Source organism: Anabas testudineus, chromosome 23, assembly GCF_900324465.2.
Source record: "Anabas testudineus chromosome 23, fAnaTes1.2, whole genome shotgun sequence".
NCBI classification, from domain to species: Eukaryota; Metazoa; Chordata; class Actinopteri; order Anabantiformes; family Anabantidae; genus Anabas; species Anabas testudineus.
In genome coordinates this window covers 8,612,518-8,629,572 of record NC_046631.1, presented here as the reverse complement: position 1 = coordinate 8,629,572, position 17,055 = coordinate 8,612,518, and the positions used below count along the sequence as shown (strand labels likewise).

Sequence of the window (17,055 nt, the reverse complement as noted above, 5' to 3'; positions counted from 1 at the left end):
TGTGTGTGTGTGTGTGTGTGTGTGTGTGTCTGAGAAAAGGGAAAGTGAGAGAGAGGGTGCACACACAACAGATTGACTTTCTTTGGCCACATAACCAATTTATTTATTTACTTTACTATTCCGCTCCGATGAGCTTCAGTGTTCCCTGAAGAGTGCACACATTCAAAGGCAATTTTGATAAGACTGACCCCCCCCTCCCCTCCTCTGTCTGCTCTCCTTATATTTTCCTATTTTGCTCTTCCTTCGTTTCCTCACTTCCTTCAGATAGAGGGTGTTTAAAAGAGCGATCATGGCTTCTTTTATGGCTGCATCTTAGTCAACAAGCGTGAGTCCAATAATATGTGAATAAAAGAGCAAAGACGGGAGGGAAGGATTATCTGCCTGAGTGCTCAAGTGTGATTGTGTATGTCTACTTCTTCTTGTTTGTGTGTTTATATTGTACTTCTTAGCCTATTTGTTTGACTATAGCAAAGTAAAGCAAGGCAAAATATATTTATATAACGCAAGTCTTTAGATTTATTCTTTCAATGTTAAAAAGGCAGGTTTTGTGATGTTGGTGACATAACCCTGAAATGTTAGGTCCAAAGCAATGATGACACCCAGAGCTATGCAGTACTATACTACATCATGGCCAGGTGTGTGATTCCCTCATTAGTTTGTTTACAAGTATATATAAGATTTCATTTCAAGGTTGTTAGCCATCAATATCTGACTTCTATGAACTGGTACATATGTTTTCTGTGTGTATTTGTGGGTGTACCGTGTATAGTCCTCTTCATCCTCTCTCTTCTGACGGTTTTGTCTGGGTTGTGCCATATTTGCCCAGTTGGGGAGGGACTGGAGCAAGCGACTAATGTCCTCATCTTTAGACCATGAAGCACTGATGGTCAGCTTCTCCTCACACTGAACTATACCCCTGAGGAAGTGAGGGAAGAGATAATAAAAATGTAAAGAAATGCAGACAAACAAAGACAAGATGCAAAATATAACAGAGTAAAGTCAGGCAATGACCAAAGTTAACTGCATTAATTCTCTATAAACCAAAAATGCCAGTACCGCTACTCAAGAGCCACACAGAAAATATTGCAAAACATTTGTTCAGACAGACTAGTATTGATACTAAGGTAGCTGTACATGTGGTTCATGGAGATTTGTACTGACATACTGTATAAAACATAATTACAGCAGATCTGATTTGCGTTGAAGGAGCACTGTGGTAAACTGCTGACATGTGTTTGCTTTGTTTGCATGTGTCTGTGTTGGGAAAACTACTTGGTTCTCCAATTACTATCATAGGATTACCTTGTACAAGAGACACAGGCACTCCAGAGTTTCACACACATACTGTATCCAGAGGAAAAAGGGGGTTGAGAGCCCTGTTTGTGTGTAAAAGGCACACAGCAACAACAAACATATACGAGACATACACACACACCCACATACAAACATGGACACACGTACATGTTGGCAGCCTCTGCTGTTTTGTCTTTATCACTCTAAGACCCTAGTGAGACTGAAGCTGACCTGTGACAGAGACCAGATGGACTCCCAGCAGTCTGTCAGTCCTTTCCTGTGTCTCCTGGCCATGTTCATCACTCCCTCTCTTATCCCTCCATATCTGCTAACCCTCTCTTTACCTGGCCAGGTGTTACATGGTCTCAGGGGAGCACAGATGAATGGCCTTTCACAGCACGGATGTGTATGTGTGATTGCAGATGTGTACAAAGCAATAAAAACAACATTCAAACCTTTTTCCATATTCTAAAAAAGCAAACGGTATTATGATGTGCTGTGAAGGCTCCATAAAAATGCACCCTAGTTTTTTCCCATGATTTTATTTTGTTAGGGAGAATATAAACTTCAGTTTTTGTGAGATGAATAACTGAGCGTTTGCTCAGTTTCACTAAGGGAAGCTTCCAAAAGCTTTGCACTTATACAGACTGCAACCTGAGCTTGATTTATTCCCACAACAGTTTACTATCTAAAAGCCAAAAAGACACTAAAACCCTGCTCATCCTCTGCATGAGTTGAGCAGCAGTTCTTTCTAAATTGTTTCGAAAGAACTTTTCCCACATAACATTTAAAATCTGCTCAAATGTGCTTGTGGTTCTTGTTGAATTGACATTTTAAGCAAGTTAGCATGTATTAGCAGCTCATTATTCATAACATCTACTCAAAACAGACAAGTACATGCATCAAAAATTATGAAAAGCAAATAATAATGTCCTCTAGTATGAAAATTTGTTTAGGTAAGTTGACCTCCTCTTTTACCTGTAGGCTGTGTTGCAGATTTCCTTGAACTCTTTGAGCTTGTCACAGACCATTTCGAGAAACTGGTTGGAGTAGGCACTCAAGTCCTGCATCAGGCTCATTAGATCCTGAATGGACTTTTCCACTACCACCGTGCTCTACAGGCAGAAACAGGAGGAGAGCAATCAGTGTTTTGCTGGATGGTTAGACATAACAATGTTTTCAAAGTTTCCAGCTTAAAGAAAAGGAAAACAGACAAAGTTAGAGACATGGAAAAATAAAAAGGGACTCGATTTTATGCAAGTGTCAAGTCAGATCCAGTCTGCTATAGTGCCGATGTAACAGGATGGGTCTAACTTCACTTGTCTATCTGTCACCTGCGGCTGGACTGATGACTGGTGCTGGAGAGCTTGTCGGAAGTCGTAACACTGTATTGGTGGAATGGATGAGTCTTTGTGTGTGAGTGAATCAGCGTGAGTGCACATATTTGTGTGCGTTTTGAACTCGTCTTGTGTGTGCACATGCACATTTGTCACAGTGCACCCATCACCAGGAGCCATGGCAGGGCTGTGACAGCAGCCATTACAGATTAGCCACTCCTGCGTGACTAATAGCTGGCCCAGGAACAGCAGAGCAGCTTCATATCCCCAGACACACTCACACATACACACAGAGAGCAAACTTTTCAAAACGCACACCTTTGAGCAATTCACGAGCTGTTAAATGAGATTACAACTCAGTATGTTCCAGTTTGTCTGCTCCTAGCACTTAACCAATCTATTCTACATCTCCGATTATAGTGATAACTTGCTATTAGTCTGGCAGTAGCCTCGCTGCAGCTACTGTGAAACACACTGGACTACAAAAGCTGTAGTGTTTGGTGCAGAGTAATCCCATACACCATGGAGACAGGGATTCAGTTCACTACTCTGCATATGTAAATGTATTTAGGAGGAGGTAAAAAATCAGTATCTTTAGTGCCTGATGGTCTACTCAAAAGTAAACAACTTTACTATAAGTGGTTGTGAGTAAAATATGTATTAAGCTACAATGTCAATCAAACACCTGAATATCAGAGAGGCAGAATAAACATGTACAAGTCTGAATCCTTCAGCGATACGTATTACCTCTGCTACTTTAGCAGTTAGCTGCTGAAGAGCCTGCAAAGACTGTAGGGGGCAGTAGTGACTGTAATTAATCATCAAAATATATGGAAGGACCCCTGATGTTATAAAATTATATTAATATTAATAGTTCTTTCTCAGTTTCAGTTTCCCCCTCACTCATTCTGTCATAAGCAGGCAAGCAAGCTCATACACACACGCACACATGCCCACACATGCAAACAGCAGCCACTCCGCTGAGGGAACTAATGATCCATAGCAGTGCCCATGCCCGTGGAGTGCTAACCAAGGCCTTGTCTCTGCCAAGGGAACACCATTCACTGTCCATGTCTGACTCCCTGTCAGCTTGCCAGGGTAGGAAGAAATACACAGACCCTGCAGGGGGGCTAGCTGTTATTTTAGCTCAGGCAGCAGCTTTTTCCCATTCTTAGTGTAGGTTGGTGGTACAGCAAACTGCTTTACGTAACATAATTAAAAAAAAGTGTCAGTGACATTGCTTCGAGTTTCTGTTACCATGACTACAGTGATAATGTAGTTATAATGATATGCTACTTTTGTGATCCCTGGCGAGAAATTCATTTTTCTCACTTGCCTGATCCAGGGAGGTCAGGTTGTAGGGATGGCACTGTGGGGGCTGCAAGGGATTCAGTGGCTCTGGGGAACTTCAGGAGAGTGCATGACTGACTTTCTCAGACAACAATTCAGCATAAATGGAGTGTATTAGGCTGCAACAGTTTTTATGACTCATTTCACTTTGCAACAATTAGAACATTTAGTAAAAACTAATTAGACTGATTTAATTCACTCACAGCAACAATGCTTTTGAGGAAACTGGACTGTTGCAATAGAAAGAACCATTAGGATACAGTACTACATTCACATTCATACACACGTACTGTGGCACTGACCAGCCTTCTGTTTTTTATATTAAAAAGTAATTCATTATAAAAGTTTGGACAAATATGAGAAAATCCTCAAAAAATGTAAAAGTAGAAGAAAAACATTTACATACAATTTAGAGTTTATAAAAATATACTATTGTCAGTAAGTTACATTTACATTTAGCCATTTATCCAAAGCTACTTAAAAGGAACAGGGCAACTTACAAGGTAGCATAAGGAGGTATTGTTGTTGTCATTGTGCAGTCAGAATTACAATTCAACCATATCCCTCCATGCTCACTGTTGCTGTTTTGACAATATAGAGCTCAATAGCAGGTCATACCAGTGAATAGAGAAGAGTAAACGAATGCCCGATCCATTACTCCTGCTCTAACAAATGCTCTTGCGTTCAGCTCCCTTGTCTAATTCTGCTCATTTAACACAGCCATTTGTCTTAGGCAGCAGAAATCATTAAAAAGTAATCAAGGGACAGACTGAGAAAGGGAGGGCTGGGCGAGAGAGAGGGAGTGGGAGTGCTGGAAAGAGCATGTTTGGCTACATCTCCTCTGTCTTACTTGACTGTTACATACGACAGCGCACACTATAGAGTTCCTCTTTATCTATGTCTAATGTAATGTTTCAAGCTTGAAGGTCAACAATACTCAGCCATTGTATGAAAAGCACCCATATTCCTCTTGTGATTCAAAAACATAGTTACTGAGGAAAATGTGACTGTGGAATTTGCTGAGGTAAACTTCTGTCATTAAGAGTGAAATGAAGGCCTCAGCAACAGTGGTTTAATCACAGCAATGAGGCAGAGCAAGCATTCTGACTGGCGCCTCAGCAAAAAAGGTGTTAATGCATGTCATGACTACAGAAACCACCCAGAGCTGGTGCTAAAAGAAGTGATGTCCTGTGGTGTAGTGAGTAAAAAAGCACAACGCAGGGATTCACATTAATACAGTACGGTACATCGCTAAACTAAGTGTCGCTATGTGGTACTAGCTAAATAAAGTGTGGTCCTGAGACTGGCAACATAAGTTTGAAAGAGAAGGTGTATTTTACTGAAAGCACATGCTTTGTGTGAGTGTTTCAAAAGGTTTCTGTAACGTGTTTTCTCGGATGTCAAAGTGGGACATGAGGACCTCAGGTTGGAATCGGAAATGGATCATGGATTTCCCGAGTAGTGGAACACCCCCCAAGGTTGCGCAGGGGTCAGAGTGTTTACCCCCATGCTTTCTGCCGTTTCACTCACACCCTGACCCCCAAACCACTGACTCGTGTAATGCCTCTGCCACGCTGTTCACATGTGACTGAGGGTTGACAAAATTACACACACTCAGCAGTGCACATTCACAGCTGCACTCACCCACCAGCTACCAAGAACACATGCAAAGATAACCTCTGTTTCCCCCCTTTCCCACACACACCTCCTGTCTCTCTCCTGAGTAAAGGGGAGCTGGGCATGAGTGGGACATTGTCTTGACAGATCATTCATCAACGTCAGAGCAGAGCCACACTTCCAAGATTCCCCTGACACACTGCATGGCTCTCATGCTTGTGCCTGCTCAAGCACAACACATGCTTCTTTGTATGTGTGCATGTGAGTGGGTTTGTTTAATCTCTGACAATTAGGCAGTGTGTTTTTGTCTTCTTAAGTGTGTATAATATCATGAAAAGGGGGCAGGGGTCATATACAAACGTGGCCCCTGCCCCTCATGGGAATTAATTTAGTAAGATAAGAGCCATTTAAATGCATGTGGAAAAAGGCATGTATATCTGTGTAGCTTTTAATTGGGTTCTATAATGCGTCCAGGATTGGTACAATATACATATTCAAAATCATTCTGAACCCCATAATTTATTTGCATGCACCTATCTTCTCACATACACACACGTACACGTTTAATGCACCTCAGCTCTCCCTGTAGGATTTGGAAGTCACCAATCAAGAGCTGTCACCTCTAATCAAGTCCAAGTAATCATTCTTCTGATGGACTGCAGTAAATATTATAACCTTCATGTGCATTTACATAACAAGCTAATCATTTCTGTTTGCTTTTGGATAAACTCGGAGATATACAAATTGAATTCCAGACATCATAGTTGCGAGTTATTATTTAATGATCCATTTTAGTGGAAGGGAGTGAAACAACTAAAGCAAATAAGATGTACACATCGATTTAGTTGTGGTGCTGACAGAAATGCACAAGAAACAAGTTACCGGTAATATGAAATAAATACCAGTGCATACAGTAGAGAGGAGAAAATTTGGTTATTAAAAGAACACATCTTCCCTTTCACCTCCACTGTCATCACTTCTAATGCAGAGTTTAATGCAGTGTTGGTAAGTGTTCTAATTGAGAGATGAGGAGCAATATCACACTTGGCTGATTACAGATGGGCTTCCATATTACACACACACACACACACACACACACACACACACACACACACACACACACACACACACACACACACACACACAGACACAAACACAGACACAGACACACACACACACACACACACACACACACACACACACACACACAAATACAGGCTCAAATGTGGAGCTTCTGCATAATCTAATCCTAGAAATCACCTCAGAGTTCAGATCTGCCATTTACTGTAATTTCACATAGTGGCCAGAACTCCATTCTACTAACGATCCCACAATTCTCTTGGTGTTTCTACACTCAACGCTGTATCATTGCCTTCTGGTGGGTATGAGAGGGTCCTTACCATTTCATATAATTATCTGGTACTAACTATTATCAATTATGATGCATTATTTATCAAAGGAGCTGGGTTAAGCCATCACTGGTTTGTGACAGTAAATACATTTCGGAGTGAGTGAAAGAGAAATTAAAATGTGGGCTATATATTCCTCTTTGTGCCCCATCAGGCCCATATGGAGTCACTGTATTGCAGTGGTGCACATGCGTAGCGGCACTTACACAAACAATGTGTGTGTTCACAGCAAGACAAAGATTTGTCATTTGGAAATTCAGGGTGCTAACGTGCCTCTAAAAATTCAAGCTGTAACTTTTATCAGGCGCCCACAGCCAAAACCTTCTTTCCTTCAAACCAAAGGGCATGTTTGTGGTAGAGCTGACATTTCAACTTCTCTCCCTCTCTCTCTCTCTCTCTCTCTGTCTCTCTCTCTAACTCACTCACTCCAAAGGCAAAGATTATGTCTTGTTACACACAGAGACTGTCAGCAATAGCACTGCATGGTGCGAACCTGTACTACCTTAGGCTGTCAAGGCTCAAACTGTTTTCTTCACACATTTAAACGCTGTAACTTCCACTGTGCATGGAATAAACATACACACATATATTTTACATATATCTATTATAAAAATATACACATGAAAAGCATACAAGTCATAGCTATGTCATTTGTGAGGAATATCTCCTTGGCAGAGGCACATTGGAGGCCCAGGGTAGGTGGGTGCGAGCCTCAGGAGTACATGTGTTTGGTGTGAGATAACCAGGCGAGGTGGGGATTGTTACACCTTAAGCGGTGAGGAAGGAGACAGAACAGAAATAAGGCTTTGAGGTGAGCGAGACTAAAAAAACAACCACAGAATTTATCAGGATTTGAGTCAATTTAGGAGAAAAATAAGGCGGTGACTTCTTTTACTTTATTGAACCAGAACAAATACAGTAATTTATCAAAAAGATTACACAGGGTGCCACAATATAACATATATGATTATTATTTCGGTGGCAGGTTTGCTCTTCTAAGCTTCTCATAGACTTAAATACACTGCCCATCCAAAAAAAAGTCACACACTCTAATATTTTATTGGACCGTCTTTAGCTTTGATCACGGCACACATTCACCGTGGCATCATTTTCACGCACGCTATGGTGGCACATAACATTGCTGAACCTAGACCTGGCCAACTGCAGCAACGCCAGATCATAGCATTGCCCCCACGGAGGACCCGCCTCTCTTCTTACCCTGATGCGCCCATCAGTCTAGAACAGGGTATATCTGGACATTTTAAAATATAACAATGATTTATCAAATATAAACAGATATATTCAAAGTGCTGGAGAATTGGTGACTGTGTCTACCTTCAAGCATGATTTAGGAGAAAAGTATGACACAGGATTCAATAGATCCAAGCATAAAAAACGCCAGAAACAGAATATTAGACTGGATCTGAGCAGTTTGAGACCTCATTTAAGCTCAAGTAAGACAACATCAGAACACAAAAATCAACCAGTATGTGAAAAAACACCACACTGCCTTTGTGATTTCAAGGTTTTATTTTGTGCAAGCAAAGGAAAAAGGAGATCGGAGGGAGAACTATATCTCATTAGCTCATGCTTAGGCACAATCAATTTCATTGCAGATAACGTAGTAGAGGAATCCAGAAAACATTTGGACTAAATGGGAAAGCATTTAAATTTATTTTATTTTGATCTGCCTACTTTGGCAAAGTTTAAATGGATGCTGTGCAATTTCACTGGGATTTTCGTTTTACTAATAAACCTGGGAATGGCTTTTGATTTTGTTTCTTGTCATGTTAGTAGTGTGTGTCTCTCTGCCTGAGCATTGAACATACACAAGCCACCCTAATACCCTCTTGCCTCCCACTCCCACTTGTGTCCCAATCATAGGGCACGACTGATGCAGCTAACAGGTGTATTGTGTTGTGATTGCGGTGTCTGTTGATGGGAGCTGGGTGTTGAGAGTGTCCTTAATAAAAAGAACCCCCCCAATCCCCACACTCTAATCTCCACTGTGTATGTGCATGTTCGTGTGTGATGGCGGGGCGTTTGTGAGGGGACTGCAGGGAGTCAATCAACAGGAAGCGATCAGCCCCCCACAAATAAACATAGCCTACACACATCATCACAAATAAAAAGGTCAGTGTCATTACAGTTACTGGAGGTGGATGTGCGGGTGAGTGTGCATACACAAGTAACACGTGTGTATGCCTAGTTCCAGCCTCCTCTCTCACAAAGCTAAAAGTAAATATGAAATTTAAAAGGTCGACATCATTAGCAGGCCACTGGCAGCTGAATGTATCTGCAGTACAGTCAGCTTAGCTGACAATGAGGGAATAAAATCCGTTTTTAACTGGCTCCACAAGAAGTTCATGTGCATGCAAAGACCCCGAAAACACACAAATAGATGCAAGTATGAATAACAAAAGAAGGAACACTTACAGCACAAACACACGTGCAGTTACTAAAGGACTAAGTTAGTTAGTTAATAAGGTAAACACGCAGAATACAAACAATTCATCTGCACTTGTGGACTCTCTCATAAACACTTGCATACTACACAAGTGGGCATGCAGATGGCTCCACCACTGTCTATAGGACAGAGATATGTAGTTGCCTATTTGTTGTCTTGGCGGATTTGTTTTGTGTGTGTATGCTTGTATGTTAGTGTGTCCCAAAGTGAGCGTGTAAAGGGGACATGGGGGTGGGGGCAGTTCTACCAAGATTAATGGAGCCAATCTCCAGAGCTATCCAGCAGAGTGAGCATACCCTCCCTATCCTACTTCTTCGGTCCTATTCCCCATCTTTCTCTAACCCCCTCTACCCCTTTCCCTCGATCTAACTCTAATTAAATGAATCAATCAGTGGCAATACCAAAGCTGGACAGATAGCATCACCCCACTGAGGCTAACAGTGTGTGTGCTTGTGTGTTGGTATACTGTTGGAGTCTAGCCCATGGACAAAATGAAAGAAAAACAAGTACAAAACAGGAATAACTATGGTCACAATAGATGAAAGGTAGAGAGCAACAAAAACATCACTTATACTTGTGGCCTTGTTCTTCCTTTCTCTAACACCACTGCTCTTGTAGAGACTTATCAGCTCAGCCTATGCTATCACACAGGCACATGAATGGACGTTAACCTTTACCACTGAACTATATGATGTTCCAGTCAGCCCTTATCTCATGCTCCTGCTGGACATATATACCCAGTGTCAGGCTCATAATCATATCATTATTATGTAATATATGTACATGATATATAAATGCAGCATTCAACACTGCTGGTGCCTAGTGATAGGCAAATCACTGCCCATATCAATATTACTTAATAACCTAAGCCCAGACTGCATGTGTATTCATTATTATGAGCTGTTTGAGCAAACTCGAGGTGTTATCCTCACCTTGACTCCTGTGCAGTGTTTTCACAAAACCACTTTGTCCATTTCTACTGGTGAGATATCCCCGACAAAGGGTCAAATAATTCATATAATATAAATGTATTTAATAACATAGGTCCACTCCAAAAGTTAATCGTATGGAAATGCATCTATAAATATTCTATCCAAGCAGCAAGGGAGTAGGTACCACAGAACAGGAGTAACATTATCCCATATCAAATAGCACAAGGTCAGAAAAAATAATGTAGTCAATATTTAGCTGATATGCTGTAAACTTTGGAAAAAAAGGAGAATAGTGCCTTACTGAGCATATATGTCCACTGTTGGCATATTCATGTGTGCCTTTACATTTCTGTAAATGCTAATGTCTTTCGCAAATCTAGACTATTGCACACATTAATGGGTGCTTCACTGGTTCCACAGAGCAGATGCATCTATAAAATGTGCTCCCCTATGGTTTCTCTATGTGGCTGCAGCCAAGGTGTATGAGAGAGGGTGTTTAATGTGGTGTGGCAATATTGAGCTCGCTGCCTCCTGTCAGCCATGCTGGTTCTGATGCCAGCGGTGTGTGTCTCTCTCTGATAACACCTGGCAGAGAAACTATCATGGCACTTAAATGGGGCATGTACAGTACATGTGTGCACTCACATTTGCGCTTTGATTTGTACACACACACACGCACACACACACACACACACACACGCACACGCACACACACACACACACACACACACACACACACACACACACACACACACACACACACACACACACACACACACACACCAAATACCACATCTGGTCCATTATTGGAAACTCTAGCAGCCATTATATAGTTCTGTCAGTATAATCTTTAATTATCCATTGTAGTGACAGAGTTGGATAGATTTGCCACCTGGCCAGCTATAGACTCCTGACATGAAGCACTTTGCCAAACCCAGTTTAAAGACTACTTTAGTTTCTATCTCCTAGATAAAAAGGTGTCAAACCCCTTTATCAAAAGCACTCACAACAACTAAGTGAATAAGAAGCACAAACTGAGGAAGTGAGCAGTCTGTCATAACAGTGACACTGCGGATGAAGGCCATCAAAGAAAACAGTGGGAAGGCTCTCAAATTGGAGACCAAAAACACAACCACACACAGGTAGCAAAACAGACTTGCTTGGCTACAAACACACACATGAAAAAGTCAGAAACACACACAAATGCCATCCTGACCCTCAAATGTGAATGGCAGGAGAAGAAGAGCGGAAGGCTCTTTTATTTAGTCCAATTAAAAAAGGCAAAAGCCCAAACAAAAGGAGTGTTTTATTGCACTCCCCACTATCAGCAGAAAGGCTCATTAGCCACAGCAGCATAATTAGCAAGATGCTGCACTCCTCGTTAAGGAGGGGCCCGAGCCGTAAACAAACCCTGCTGAACTCCAAACGCCCACGGTCTCTCTCTCTGTAATGAACTGCCACCGCTGTTCCCTCCCTGTGAGAGAACGAGTCACACAGACAGGAAGGCTCTGACAGAAACAAACACACCTCAAAGCGCAACAAACACACACACACACTGACAATTACATACCCAAGGTCTGCTACACAAACACCTAGAGCACAAACAAACTACCTATGTGGGGCACTGTTTACCTTTACAACTGCATGGTCAAAAATGTCCACATAACCAGACATTATACAGAAAAATGACATATGAAACATATATTTTTTACAAAACTGTAGATATGGAAAGTCATACTCCCCCAAACATCAACAATATTTGACTGCTGAAACATACTAGAAAAATCTTGCCAACTGCTGGGATCTGACTTTGACACTGCTGCAATCTCAACCTGTCATGACCCTGTTTGCAAAACGAGAAGCTGCCAAAACCAGCAAGATGAGCTTGTGGATGAATGAGGTGTAGTCAATAAGGCGGTCAATATCATTTGACTTCTCTGTATGTTTGTGGTTCTTCTTTAAATTTAGGAATTTTATTTTCTTTCACATTTAATTTTTGAGTACTAGAAAGGAGTTCATCTCAGAGTCAGAGGCTGATGTCTCCAAATATCTGATCACCACTTTTAGTACAACTAGGAGGGAAATATGTTTTATATAATATTTTATAATGTGACTGTAGTAAACTGTAGACACAAACACAGACAACATATCTACATGCACACACTCTGGTTTAACCAAACTTATCCCTACAAGCACAAACACCAGAGTGGCCATGTAGTGACACAGTCATGGTGTACGTGTCCTGTGTGGCTGCAGAGTGAATTTAAACCTCAACTCTGAACTTCTCTGGGTAGAGACTCTTTCTGCGAGAAATGGCCCTGGGAGAAAAGAGAAAATGGTAGATACAAGCATTGTGTGTGTGTGTGTGTGTGTGTGTGTGTACGCGTGTGAAGTTATATAACCACCAGTTAGCAACAGCTACACACTCAAAAAAGATCAAGCACTATTTCAGCCGCAATTATGATACTGTGAGATAGGTGACAGGGTGGAAAACAGAGAAAAACAGAGAGGGTGAAAAAGTGTATGTGTGTGCCTGCCTGCCCCTGAACCAACAGAGATCACAGGGAAACTGCAAGGTGAGTGTACTCAAGAGAGCCCTCCTCTATTGAACAAGGGTACAAAGGCAAAGTGGTGCCAAACAAACACGTAGTGGGTTTTTTAGGCCTCTCTAACTGCTCACATGTGGGTATGCTACACGCATATAATGCGCATGCATGTGTGGGAATCTGACTAAAAGTGTCAGCAAAAATCAAAGGTTATGAACACCCAAAAATAACATTTTAAAATGCTATGTTTAAATGAAGCAGACCAGTTAAATTTAATCAATGCTAAACATATTTGGAGAATCCATAGTTACACCTACAATAACTGTATAATCATGCTGTGAAGCCTACTGAGTCCACCTTTAATTAAGCATGCTGTTTAAACTCTACAGTAGTTTTGAAGGCCATGCTTTGTAAAGCTGACATATTATTATTTTGTACACAAATTCATTAAGACTTCCTCCCCCCATACATTCATATTTTGAATATGTCTGAGGTTCCTTACCTGTAAAAGCGGTCTCTGGACTCCCAGAACCTTCATGGTATCTGCACTTGCAAGAATCTTCAAGGGGTCAGCTGTCTTGCTCACTGCCTCTATTTCTTTGTTTATTTCTGTTCGCACCTAATGGTTCAATAACAAATGTTTACATTACATGGGATTCCTGAGTCGACACTTATGTTATTAGTTTTGAGAACTTACTTAAGTGAGGGTTGCACTCACTTAGTTGCTTAGTCATTTCACTAACCTGGTTGAGGAAGAGGTCGTTGATGTAGTAAGTGAGGAAAGCTCGGAGCTGACATGGCTTGGCCTGGCCCGGTCCCATGTTCATCTCTATCTCCTGAATGAATCTGGGCAGAACAGTCAAGACAAACAAACATCAGATCAGCTACACCATCAACAGCATAGCACCAGATGTGAATGGAGGCTAATTTACCAGTATAATATTATCACAGGAGCAATGAGACACAGCCTTGCGACTAGAAACACAGTAACTGGGTATCAGTGGATCCTCTGGAAGGGTAAGATCTGCCATGGGAGCTACTTTTGGAAAGTTCTGTATAACTTTTAAAATGCTTCTGAGCACCTAAAAGACCCCAAAGGAGCTGCTCGGTGCCATTAGTGTAGACCTTAGTTAAATTAGGCAAATCTCAGATGTTAGTGTGTTAATCGGTAGTAAATGTGTACCACAAAACAGCTCTCCAAGGTAAAGTAAAAGTCTAACTATCCTCCAGGGTAGGATAACTGCAAATACCAAAGCTATTTACAGCATTTAAAAAAAGATCACAGCTTCCGTTATGTATGCTCTCTAAATTCTCCTGGGAAGCTGGTGTCTGTTTGGTCATATAGGGTCAGACAGTTATATATGGGTTGGTAGAGGCACATGCACACCTCGTTTGTCAGAGAATCATTGGTCACTGGCCTCGTCCCACACACACCACAGGGCAAACCATGCAAGAGCAAGCACCTTCTCGAGCGCTCACCACATATAAATGCACAGATAAATCAAACTCTAAAGAATTCTATGATCTACAAGACCTGTAATATACCAAATATGATCTAAACTTAGAAGAGAGAGACAGTACAAAGAAGAAGAAAATGATGAATGTTTTATAATAGAAAATCTGAAAAAAAAAGAAGAAAAAAAACGAGGTTAGACGCTGAAAAGGAAGCAACAAAGATGACTGTAGATGTGGATTTGATTGGACAAAGTCACTTGTGAACACTAAGAGGAAGACTTCATTGCTTGGAAACAGTGTTTGTGCTGTAGTAATGTGAAGAGGAAGTTAGAATTAGGGGGCTGCAGCATTGTAGACAACCATGGATACACAGTCTTTTCATGAACTATAGATCAGTGGGGGCGGATGATTGATTAGGATAAGTAAAGCTTGCATGTGTGCGCACACGCTCGCATAAAAACATATGGAAGAAAACACACAAGAAGCACAAGCTTTAAGATCACACTACTCAGCATCCACACCCAATTAGTCAGCAGGAGCTGGGGCGAGTGTGTGTGTTGGTCTATGCATGCATCCTCGTGTGACAGAGTGAGCAAGAGAAAGACAGAGTGAGCGAGGAACTTAAACCCATTCTAAATCCTTCATTGATTCCCACTGAAACTCTACAACAACAGAAAGTTAAGTAGGAGAAACTCTTCTGTGGCCTCATTAAAGCCGTCAAGCTTGCAAAAACAATGGAGACCAGATATACTGCTTCTCTCTCTAAATATGTACAGAGCATACCTTAAATGCCCCTCCTTTGTAAAAAAAAAAAAAAAAAAACCCAAACAATTGTGGCCGACAACTTCATTTCCAGGAGTCGTTCTTAGCACAAAAGTTCCCAGTTCCAACATGCATTGTGTTGTTCTGAAATCCATCTCGTGATGTCATTATTGTCATTGTTTCAATACAAGTGTCAAGATGATGGATCTTCAAGTTAGTGTGTGAGCACAGATGGATTTTTGTAGGCAGGGGTGATAACATTTGAGTAATGTAGCAGCAATGAGGCAGTAAAACGGCTTTGTCTATCCAGACAGCCATCTGGAGTCGAGCCGCAGGCCCCTTCACGAGGGCGCCATGCCCATGAGTGTTGCAACGAACTTTAGACAAGATAACTGGGCTAAGCGCACTGTTGGGGACCTCAACTGCTTCAAGAGCACATGTTGGCAAATTTACATTTTAGGAATATAAGTTGAGTCAGTAAGACAACATGCATTGGACAGAACATTATGTTGAATGTTCTGAGGATTCAGACAAATCTTTTGGAATATGGAGTGGTGAGGCTCGTTAAAATGCAAATGGATAAATAACATGGGGCAAAGCACAGCAGAGCTTAAAGATTTCCAAATGGATCCTGAAAGAAAATCTATCTCAGGACATTATCATTACAAGCACATCTTCCAAACGTCTGCCTTGCTGATGGCATGACATACTGTACAGAAAATAACAGCTTCTGGTGATGATGATGGAGGTGATAACAAAGGACACCAAACAAGTTAAAACACACACACACACTCAGCCAAAAACTCATGCACATATACCCATTCAAAAGCCATCAAAGTGTCTCAACTCCAAATGAATCACCAAACTAAACAAACAAAATTTCAGAAGAGCACTGTTTGCATGCTGTTCAAGGTCATTTGCAGAAACTCCTATTCTGAGCCAAACCTCCTACACAGAAACATAGTGAGACAGCCTGACCCCTTGGCAAAGAATGGCAGTTAGTCTCGCGTTATCTCTCGAGGCTAAATCAGAGCTCGACTTTACATTGGTCAAAATGGACATTTTCTTCAGTTATCACGAGACCCCGTACAATACATGAGAAAATGACACAGTTTGATTGCTTGTCTATTATTTCCTTCTCTATTAGTGATGGAAAAAAAAGTCTGAAGATTCTCTACATTAAATAACAAAAGCATATTTTAGACATGTTTTAAGGGAAATATAGCATAGTTTTAAAAAACCAAGTAACTGGTAACTTTTAAGTCCTTATTGGCATTAGAATAAATTTATCTGCACAGTTGCATTGGCAAAAGCCTAACTCTCTTTAGAGGCACATCATCCTACATAAAAGCCAATTTAATGGCAAAGAAATGCATAAATGAAACAAATAAAACAAGAAAAAAACAAGTTTATACAAACACCAACCAGAAAAACATCACTTATTCAAAGAATGCTAACAGCTGATTCAAAACCACAAGAATTCTGTAATGGTGTCTGCTTCATCTTATGAGGTTGTTATAATTGGACCCAACGTGACGTTAACAATGTCAGTTTCATTGCCAGGTGACAACAAAACACACCAGCCAACCATATGGCAGCTGTACGCTGCAGAGGTGTCAGCCAAGTCGCTAAGGAGACGCTGTGGCAGCGCTGCAGAGACACAGCAGCAACAACACAGTGTGAACTCGCCCCTGTGTGTGAAATCTTAATAACCTTAAATAATCTGCTTATCTACCTTCTCACACACACTATTTCCAACTGGCCTAAATATTACAGTGCCAGACATTTACGCACAGACTGGCATGCAGCAAAAGCTGTGATAGTAAGCATCAGTTACAAGATGAGAGTGAGATCAAAGCAAGAGAACAAGAGGAAGTTAGTGGTAAT

At 41.2% G+C, this 17,055-nt stretch overlaps 1 protein-coding gene across 1 annotated transcript in view; it reads right to left on the bottom strand.

The window, feature by feature from the left end:
* Positions 1-17,055, bottom strand: part of exoc4 (exocyst complex component 4) — a 98,763-nt gene that overhangs the window by 22,726 nt on the left and 58,982 nt on the right. Inside the window, exons 12-15 of the mRNA XM_026361889.1 lie at positions 13,695-13,797; positions 13,454-13,570; positions 2,272-2,408; positions 761-916 (exon numbers count right to left, since the gene is read on the bottom strand). Of these exons, the coding sequence (XP_026217674.1) occupies positions 761-916; positions 2,272-2,408; positions 13,454-13,570; positions 13,695-13,797 (513 nt within the window). The remainder of the gene's footprint in view (positions 1-760; positions 917-2,271; positions 2,409-13,453; positions 13,571-13,694; positions 13,798-17,055) is intronic.